An 11,315-nucleotide genomic window follows, 5' to 3' on the forward strand; every position below is an offset into this window, starting at 1 on the left:
TTTATTGTACCAGGTGTGATATGTGTCTTCTTTCATCATCATATTAAAATTCACCAAGATAATGACGTCACTTTGTTTTCGCACAATGGTAAGGCCACACCAATTTAATTTCTTGGTTCATGGATTCGCTCCCTCCAATTTTTTGGAAAAAAAAAATTACCACTCAGCAAATTTTCACCATTAATGAAACCATTCACTAACTTTCTGGTGTAGCAAATTGACCTTTATATCATAAGCTCCTTAAAGTGTGGGTACAGGTGCTGTTACTGTACAGTAATAGTGTTTTCGTGCTTTTTATTCTTTATGTTTTGGATTAGCCCTTACCTTTACCCCAACCATTTTACAATTTTCATTTTTATTTCACCCTCTCGCTCCATATTTTTTATGAAAAAATCCGTGAACCAAGAAATTAAATTGGTGTAGCCTAATCAGTATGAATATATATGTTGTGTGTGCTTTTCGCTTGATTTGTATTTTTTTTTATTCCAGACATGCCTGGACACTCGAACTCCAACCTTAATATTGTGTAATTTGTGGCAATCGGACAACCCCCACGTGTCATTGATGCTCCCTAGCGATTCATGTCATTTTTGCACCTGTTTTTTCTGCAATAATCTCTTTAACTGCTAGGTGGCAATTGTGATCCATACAGTCGACTCCAATAATCTACATGTATTATAGGGGTGTCTAAGCATAAAGACGAATCTTACGGAACTTCTACGAGTTTTAGGGAAAGCATATGATCAATTACTAAGACAAATGCGAATTTTACGGAAATTACACTATTCACGTCCGAGAAACATACTAGTTTGATACCAAATACATACGAGTTCTACGTTATACATGCAATCCTTAGTCTAGTGAACCATTAATAAATTCAGTATAAATCGCATATTTCTTGGTACATGAAGTGAATCATATGAACTCCGTAAGATTCTTACGTATATTTATTAATAGGCATCCATGTAAAAGTAAACAATGTGTCGATGGGTAACAACTTGTACTCAATTTGTTTGACGTCAACTAACACCCTGACAAAAGATCGCTGAAAAAAATACTAGTAGAATAGGAGAGCCAGGCATAAAATGTACAGATATACAATACGAGACTTTACAAATAAGATAATCACCCTTTACGCACAGAATCAATTTAAGGGTGTGCTAGAATATTGGATAAACTTAAATATGCAGAGGATTGATTTATTTTGGCACCTTGGTGTACAGACATTCACTAGGTGAATAGATTCTTTTTTTCTTCCGTAACTTTTTACCAGGCTAGGGCTACCTACTCCGTAGCATATGCATGTCACTGTTTTTATTCATCCGGACAGACGAGGGCAATGTAGCACTGCACATAGGACAAATGGGCTTGCACATATTTTGACTGTACGTACACGACTTACAAAGTACGGACAGAAGGTAAATGTAGTATTTTAGCTCAACAACAGAAGTTAGGTTCCAATTTTTACACTCGGTTGAAGAGTGGAAGGTCGTGTAAAGTAGATCGCCTCGCTAACTTTGCTTATTATGCAAAACATTTGGGATTTGTTCTTATATTCCATGTTGACCTAACCTTGTCGTTTGCGTGAAGTAAAATTACGCTCTACAATAACTCATTATACCAACTAATAAAGAATTAGTTAAGAAATAAATGGATTCATAACTAGAGTTCGGCGAGCTCATAAAATCTACTTACTGTGGCCTAAATAACATGCGTATTGTTTGGTATTTTGAAATGTTCCCCCTATCCCGGCCCCACGCGAAGGATCGGAAACTGGTTTTACCCGGTCGCAGCCAGTTTTAAAAGTAACGTTAATCATTTTCAAACCAAAGACCAATTAGGCCATGTTGCTTTAATTATATGGATGACATCCTCTGGGAACTCCAAAACTGATGCGAGCATGCGAATTAAAAGAAAATGTCCAAAAACTAAGAAATCTCTTAGTATAAAATCTAAGTGGCCAGGAAGGTTGAAAAAAACGACTAAACACACAGAGTACGGCGTCCGAACAATTGAGTCTTTTTTGTTGTTCTTTCACATTACACATGGGTAGCACTGACAAGTTTATATTTCTCATGCGTTTTACAAACCGACAATAGCGAAACCCATACAGTCCTACCACTGCATGAAAACTCTAATTTCCAGGTGTTTCAAGGGACTTACACACCTGTGAAATGTTCTGTGTCCTGGCTGTGTACATGACTTTCCTGGTTCGGCGTGTAATGGCCCTGTTTTTTTCTTACATACCTGGACACGCGCTTGTACAGGAATTTCTAGGACCCTCACACCAGACGTGTAGGGGAAATAGGCAGACAAAGGCCTGGCGGCGCCTATTCTCAAAGCCAAGCTTGGGTCGCGGGTTTACTGTTTACGGCAACTAATACCCCTGCAACCCAGCCTAGGCTATGCTTTGACAATTAATAAGCAATGAGGTTTACATTTTAAACACACAATAAGGGGGAGTGTAGGGGGTATTAAATGGTTGGTATGTCCACCCGTGACATCGTCTGACAGAACAAAGTGGAACAAAATACAACGATAAAAGGAAACGGCATCCCAACTTTTAGGAATACCATCAAGGTCAGAAAGAAAGGTCTACAAAATACTAAAAAAAACAATCATTATTGATGAAGCTGTGATTTGTTTGACCCGATATTTCCATCGCATTTGGAAATCCTACGGTCGGCACGTATTGAACGCCGAAGGCAGTTACTCTTGGGGCTAATGCGGGTCATTCATATTCATTTCTACATGTCGGAAAAATATATGCTAGGGATAGATCTTGGTTTCTAAATAGGAAAGTATGTCTTAAGCCAAGGAGGTTTCAACTTCCCTGCATAAACAAACTCGTCATTTTTATTAAACAAGCAGCAGTTCTTTAGCCGGATGTGTATTGCATTGTCTAGCACAGACAAAGGCCACAAACGCCCAGCGTTCATTGAATCATTATTATTTTCTTCTTTAAATATTTTGCACTCACACTGAGATTCTGTTTCAACATACATAAATCTGAATTGCTGCAATAGACATCTGCGTTAATCGCGATAATCAGTTTCGTGATCAGCCCCCTTTGTATGAAGAGCTATGAAAATAAACTAACCAAAGAAGTTTAATTTGGAAATTAGTAAACTAGTGATGTACGATGTTTTTATAGCTGCAAATACAGAGTGCCTGTCGCGACATAGCGAGGAAGTTGAACTAAAACGACGTTGGGCATAGGGAAAACATAAGACTGCGTTCTGATTTATGGGCAACTTTTTGTCAAAAGAATGGAGAGAACACGGGACAAAATACTGTCCATTTTCTTGGTTACCGTCTGTAACTTTGGCTACTGTCGACGCACAATATACGTGAAATGATCTATATCAAGATATAACCTCCTTGACTCGATGTACTAAATTTTTGTCCCAGATTATGTTTTTGATTGTACAAAATAGGTGAGAACGTTGAACGTTAAATTTCTACCGATGTTTCAAGCTGTTGATAATCACAGCGGCATGTTTCACATCTTTCTAGGCAGGTATTGTTTTACTGTGAAATACGGGTAATCAGGCAGAGCTAGATCCCGATCGGCGATTCTGCCGGTAGAGATCCAAATCAGAGATTTTGTCGACAGAGACTCTAATTGAGATTTCTATCGGTAGGATCGGCGATTCTGCCTGCAGAGATCCTGTTCGGGGTCTCTGTCGACAAAATCTCTGATCGGGATCTCTACAGGCCGAATTGCCGATTCTACCAGATCGGAGTCTCTACCCTGACATAAACATTACTGAGCCGTTGTTGTTTCCAATGCAGCTTTGTATCACTGACAACGCTGAGGACTGGAAAATGGCTGGCAACGTTGATTTAGTTGTGCGGGCCGAGGTAAATAGCGTTACAATATGAAAGTGAGGTAATGTTTTTGTCTGGTCTGTGCGTTTGTGTGTGTGTATGTATGTGTGTGTGTGTGTGTGTGTGCGCGTGCGTGTGCGTGTATGTCTGTGTGGTGTGTGTTGCATTAACATAGTTATTAAGTAGTGCTACGAGATCACTACAAAATATTCATGAAAGTCCATAAACGAGGTTTGTTGAATTGATTTTGGTATAATGCAATGAATGTATTCGGTGATAGACTTGATATCAACAAAGAGTTACAATAAAATCTAGTCCTAATCTCCTGAATAAGGTGTTATTTGTCATTTGAAATGGTGCAAAAGAAAATGATAACAGTACAGGAGATGTATGAAGTTCTGTGGTCTGCCATCTCCCATCGCTTGTAATGATAATTGTTATGATAATAATCATTCCAGGTGATGAAAGAAGCAGGGATGTACGACGACATGGTGCAGTGTATGAAGGAGCGGGTGCAGACGACTCCAGTGCTGTCTAATGAGGAGAGAGACCTGCTGTCCGTAGCCTACGGGAACGCGGTGGGCTCCCGGCTGTCCGCCTGGCGGACCGTCTCGTCCGCCGAGCAGAAGGCTCCCGACGGGTCGGACGACCACCAGGCGGCGACGTGGCTACGGGAGAGGGTGGAGACCGAGATGAAAGGGTTGTGCGGAGACGTCTTATCGCTGCTCGACAGGCTGCTTGAAGGCGATAACATTGATGACGAGGCCCAAGTCTTCTACTATAAGATGAAGGGGGACTACTACCGATACCTGGCGGAAATCACCGAGGGCGAACATAAGGCAATGGCCAAGACGAGCTACGAGCAAGGGTGGGTGGCTGCCAAGCCGTTGAAGGCAACAAACCCCTTAAAACTGAAACTGGCGCTAAATTTTTCACTCCTGCACTACGAGATCTTGAAGCGAACCGATTCTGCGTGCACGCTGGCGAGGGAGGCGTTCGACACTGCGGTAACGGAGTTGGACGGCATACCAGATCCTGTGGAGCGCAAATACAGCACCGACATCATGCATCAACTCCGGGATAACCTCACGCTTTGGCAAATTGCAAAGCGAAAATGAAGGCCAAGAAGAGAACTAGACCGCCCTTCCGCCATGATATCAAACGCATTTGAAACATGATCGACTCATACCTCTTGAGTCAATGTCGACCTTTGCTTTTCCCTTCGTAACTACATTATGCTGTATTGCTTCTGTTTTGATAAAGAGCGTTTTTGACCTCATAAGGAAAGATGTAAATTATTGTTCTATTGGTCTCTTAACATCTTTCTTTATAGAGAACCATATCATCCTACTTTCCACTACATCTCACACTCTTAGTATCAGATGGGTACTGTGGTAGTCTTAAATTTTTCTGCCATACATTTCGAATGTTAACAGCCAAACTTAATTTCAATATTGCCACTGTCATTTGAATGGATATTGGGCTTGACTTTTTTTCTGAAACAGAGGAAGACGAAAAATTCCACTTGCTCATGATATACATTTTGTATATCGATAATTGTGTAGCCCTTCGTGGTGTTAAATTTCGATTTATCGGAATATACTGTATATCGATAATTGTTTTGCCTTTTGTTGTGTTATTTTTGATCTATCGGGATATATTTTATATCGATAATTGTGTAGCCTTTTGTGGTGTTATTTTCTATTCATAGGGATATATTGTATATCGATGATTGTGTAGCCTTTTGTAGTGTTAATGTTGATTTATAGGGATATATTGTATAGCGATAATTGTGTAGCCTTTTGTAGTGTTAATGTGAATTTATCGGGATATACTGTACATCGATAATTGTGTAGCCTTTTGTGGTGTTGATTTTGATTTATCAGGATATATTGTATATTAATAATTGTGTAGCCTTTTGTGGAATCTCAAATTAAAAGTTTTAAATCAGTCAATCGGGCACTCAAGTGGACACTCGCCACGTGTCATTGATGCCTCCTGGCTATTCATATTATTCTTGCAGCAACACGTGATTTCTTCTGCAATAATGTTTTGAGCTGCTAGGAGGCAATTTTGATCCATGCGGCTGTCTGTGATATCCTCATATAGGTTTTCTCATAAGTTCAAGAAATTTGAAGGTCTTTTCGAAATACATACGTATTTTACAGAACTCTTACAATCCACTACTGTAAAAAATAGGAAAGAAACAAATTATTACGGAGTTTATACCAATTTCAAGGAATACACACACTTCCTACAAGAAGTTAACATTGTAAAAACCCGTATAATTCGCATGTTTCTTAGTCTTTGGTGATAACATTTCATCTGAATTCAGTAATCCCCTTGTTACTGAAAAATGTGTCAGCACGAGTAGCGCAACATCATTACAACACCATATCTAGCTCTCGATGTCGACTGATTTGTTTGAAAAATAATAACAACTCTTTGTGTTCGTATGACACATCACTTTAAGAATATATTTGTGTTTGTTTTGCTCTATTTTACTTAGTTTGTAATAGACAGGCATGGAAGCTCCAATTATAGGCGTTGCAACTGGTACGAGAGTGATCAATCTTGCCTACCTTTTCCAAAATTTTAGAAAAATTAGTTTATCAAAGAATCTCAAATCACTTAGAAGCAAATGACATTCTTTATTGTCACCAATATGGATTTCGAAAAAAATACTACACAGCCCCGCTGTTTGCAAAGTTAAAGATCTTAACAGTATACAACATAAATAGAATTCAAACTAGTTTTTTTATGTATAAGATAATTTATAGATGTTCCTACCTTCCTGATATCTACTTTAATACCTTTTTATCAAACTCAGATATCCACAGCCATCACAAAAGAAATCGCAACTATATTAGACCTTTTAATGCAAAAAGTAACCAACGGCAATTCTAAATATGTTCAGAGGTCCACAGAGGTGGAACAGCTTGAACAATGCATTAAAGTTAATTCCCTTCTTTGCTATATTCAAATGCCACATTAAAGCTGAATTTATAAATACATTTGTAACCCTACTTTCCGTTAGTTGGTTTTACACTTCCTTGTTTCGTTCTGGTAACTTCAATGTCTCTATTATTCAGCGCAATGTGTTTTCATTCTATAGCTTCTGTCATGCATTATCCATACTTATATCTTTTGTTTAATTTGTATACTTCCTTGTTTACTTCTGGTAACTTTCAATTTATACTCATATTCATTTATTATTTCGTAAGTTATGGTTTAATTATTTTTTGTAATATGTTTTTCATTCCATTTGGTTCCGTTATTCATTATCCATACTTATTTAGGTTCATATCTATTTCTTTTGTTAAATTTATATGAATTGTAATAAGATAATATAGGGAGGCTTTCTTATAAGCTGAAGCTTTCGGCCTTCCTTGCACTGTTCATGTTTCATAATTCCTTATCATGTATTTATTATTGTTGTTTTCAAAGTGCGAAACAAATAAACAAATAAGGACCACCTGGCCATTGATATATAGTGACCTCCTCTACATACGGACCACCTGGCTATTGACAGTCAAACCTGTACTAGTGAACACTTCTACTTAAAAACACCATCTGGTCATTGACATACATTCAGACCTGCACTAGTGACCAGCTCTACATAAAGATCACATGGCCATTAATACATGCAGTCAAACCTGCACTAGGGACAACAGTCTATAAAAGGAACACCTGGCCATTAATACATAGTCGACCTGCATAAGAAACCACCAATATATCAGATCGCCTGGCCACACGTTAAAGTCAAACCTGTACTAGTGACCACCTCTACATAAGATCACGCACATGGTCTATGATATGAAGCCAGATCGGTACAAGGGACCACATCTATTCAAGACCACCTGGTCATTGATTTGTAGTCAGACCTGCACTAATGACAACCTCTATATAAGTACCACTACCTGGCTATTGATATACAGTCTAGATCTACTACTGTACTAATGACCACCTCTGCATGAGGACCACTTGGCTATTGATATACAGCCAAACCTGTACTAGTGACCACCTCTACATTAGGAGCTCCTGGCTATTGATCTACAGTCAAACCTGTACTAGTGATCACTTCTACATAAGGACCACCTGGCCATTGATATACAGTCAAACCTGTACCAATGACCACCTCTACAGAAAGACTATCTGGCCATTGATATACAGTCAAACCTGTACAAGTGACCACCTCTACATAAAGACTATCTGGCCATTGATATACAGTCAAACCTGAACCAGTGACCACCTCTATATAAGGACCACCTGGCCATTGATATACAGTCAAACCTGTACAAGTGACCACCTCTACATTAGGAATACCTGGCTATTGATATACAGTCAAACCTGTACTAGTGACCATCTCTACATGAGGACCACCTGGTCATTGATATACAGTCAAACCTGTACTAGTGACCATCTCTACATGAGGACCACCTGGCCATTGATATACAGTCAAACCTGTACTAGTGACCATCTCAACATGAGGACCACCTGGCCATTGATTTACAGTCAAACCTGTACTAGTGGCCATCTCTACATGAGGACCACCTGGCCATTGATATACAGTCAAACCTGTACTAGTGACCATCTCTACATGAGGACCACCTGGCCATTGATATACAGTCAAACCTGTACAAGTGACCACCTCTACATAAGGACCACCTGGCCATTGATATACAGTCAAACCTGTACTAGTGACCATCTCTACATGAGGACCACCTGGCCATTGATATACAGTCAAACCTGTACTAGTGACCATCTCCACATGAGGACCACCTGGCCATTGATATACAGTCAAACCTGTACAAGTGACCACCTCTACATAAGGACCACCTGGCCGTTGATATACAGTCAAACCTGTACTAGTGACCATCTCTACATGAGGGCCACCTGGCCATTGATATACAGTCAAACCTGTACTAATGACCATCTCTACATGAGGACCACCTGGCCATTGATATACAGTCAAACCTGTACTAGTGGACATCTTCTACATGAGGACCACCTGGCCATTGATATACAGTCAAACCTGTACTAGTGACCATCTCTACATGAGGACCACCTGGCCATTGATATACAGTCAAACCTGTACTAATGACCATCTCTACATGAGGACCACCTGGCCATTGATATACAGTCAAACCTGTACTAGTGACCATCTCTACATGAGGACCACCTGGCCATTGATATACAGTCAAACCTGTACGAGTGACCACAACTACATAAGGACCACCTTGCTACTCATATACAGTCAAACCTGTACGAATGAACACCTCTACATAAGGACCATCTGGCTATTTATATACGTATACAGTAAAAGCCTGAGTATCATCCTCCGTAGTGAACGCTGGCTCTCTACTTTCGCTTGCTAAAACACGTGGTTAGCAAGCGAAAGTAGAGAGCCAGCGGTCACTACGGAGGATGATATTCAGGCTATCAATGCTGTACTAGTGGACATCTTCTACATGAGAAATACCTGGCTATTGATATACAGTCAAATCTGTACTAGTGACCACATCTACACAAGGACCACCTGGCTACTCATAGACAGCCAAATCTGAAATAGTGACCACCTCTACATAAGGACCACCTGGCTGTTGATATACGTATACAGTGAAACCTGTACTAATGAACATCTCTACATAAGGACCACCTGGCTGTTGATATACGTATACAGTGAAACCTGTACTAATGAACATCTCTACATAAGGACCACCTGGCTGTTGATATACAATAAAGCCTATACTAGTGACCACTTCTACATGAGAACCACCTGTCTATTGATATCAGTTAAACCTGTACTAGTGAGCACTTCTACATAATGGCCACCTGACCATTGATATACAGCCAGACCTGTAAAAGTGACTACCCTATACATATTGACCACCTGGCCATTGATCTACAATGACCTCCTCTACATACGGACCACCTGGCTATTGACAGTCAAAAATGTATTAATGAACACGTCTATTTCTGATCATTGACATATTACATTCAAACCTGCACTAGTGACCACCTCTACATACAGCCTACTTGGCCATTGAAATACAGTCAAACCTTTAAAGTGAGAATCTCTTCAAAAGAACCACTCACATGACCAATAATGTATGGACAAAACTGCACAATTCACCACTACTACATGAGGGCCACCTCGTCATCGATATTCAGTCAAACATGTATTAGTGACCACATTTACATGAGGACCAGCCTGCCGTTGATATACAGTCAAACCTGTCAAGTGACCACCTCTTCAAAATGACCACACACATGGCCAACTGTACACAGCCAAATCCGTACAAGTGACCACCTCTACATAAGGACCACCTGTGCATTAATAATATACAGTCAAAACTGTGCTACTAAAAGTGACCACCTCTAGGTAAGGACCACCCGTTCATTGACATACAAAACAAAACAAATCAGACAACGTAATAAGTTTGCCCAAAGAGTCAGATCCTTCATTCATCATTGACGAAAACCCAATTTTCAATGTTTCTGAACTCTAAAGACAAGTGAAACTATTTCTCGTCTCACTGGTAGAACTAGTATGTTAAAGTATTATGTGAGCATCAGAAAGTAGTGTCAGGTGTTACTTTTGTCCTTGGAGAGCATCAGGGAAACAACACGTGCTACGGCTACGGTTATATTTTTTTTATAAGTATTAATGGTTGTTGTTGTTGGTGTATTTTTTTAGTATTCTTATTCCATTTTCCTGACGAAGAAAGTTCATAGAGCATTGCTGGCAACAAAAAAGGGGGCTCTTGTGAGTGAAGAGTGACCTAATGTAAATGTTTCTCATTGATGTTACAAATCAGGCCCTCATTTGCATAAATTATATCAGTTGATTACCTTCTCTAGATAAATAACAATATGCTGAAAGTATGCAAGTCTTAGCAAAGAAGGCTATTGAAGTGGTTCTGCTGGATCATTGATGGAACAGATCTCGACATCTGCTATAGAGCATGGGACATAGGTGTATTGCCAAACCGACATACTCACCGCATTTGAATCAAGGCACCGTTAAAAGATCTTTCTGTTCTTTATTGTTGTATTGGAGATGCGTGGTTTCCAAGGACAGCATAACAACGATATCTTTTTCGTACGCAGATTGGTGATGTAGGTGTCCGACACGCATTTACGGGCCCGGTGTAATTTGATTATTTCTGGCGTTTTCTAGCACGGAATTACAGACTCTGTCGACATTATTGATATCAATTAGTACTAAAACATTTCAACACTGGCCTGTGCCAGGAACAATTACAAATTTCTTGAAAAAAAATGCGCAAAAATGGCGCCTAGTGAAATGAGAATTAATCTGCAGTACTCAACTGAGCCGCTTAGCGGCGCCACGAAACGGGCACTTTTTCAAGGGTGCGTTTGAACACCTGTTGTTAAAGGGCGACGGGGAGGCGCACAGGATGGAAACTTCGTATAACCCTTCGGGAAACCGGTAATTCTAGTCAACTTTGAGTATTTTT

At 39.7% G+C, this 11,315-nt stretch overlaps 1 protein-coding gene across 1 annotated transcript; it reads left to right on the top strand.

Annotated features, from left to right (window-relative positions):
- The first annotated feature begins 3,797 nt into the window (after positions 1-3,797).
- Positions 3,798-5,845, top strand: LOC118420258 (14-3-3 protein zeta/delta-like). Its single transcript, XM_035826986.1, has 2 exons — positions 3,798-3,864; positions 4,290-5,845. Exons 1-2 carry the CDS (start codon positions 3,829-3,831, stop codon positions 4,947-4,949), a joined length of 696 nt encoding a protein of 231 aa, XP_035682879.1. The 5' UTR covers positions 3,798-3,828; the 3' UTR covers positions 4,950-5,845.
- Positions 5,846-11,315: the final 5,470 nt, after the last annotated feature.

This window comes from Branchiostoma floridae, chromosome 7 (genome assembly GCF_000003815.2).
Source record: "Branchiostoma floridae strain S238N-H82 chromosome 7, Bfl_VNyyK, whole genome shotgun sequence".
In the NCBI taxonomy this organism is placed as follows: domain Eukaryota; kingdom Metazoa; phylum Chordata; class Leptocardii; order Amphioxiformes; family Branchiostomatidae; genus Branchiostoma; species Branchiostoma floridae.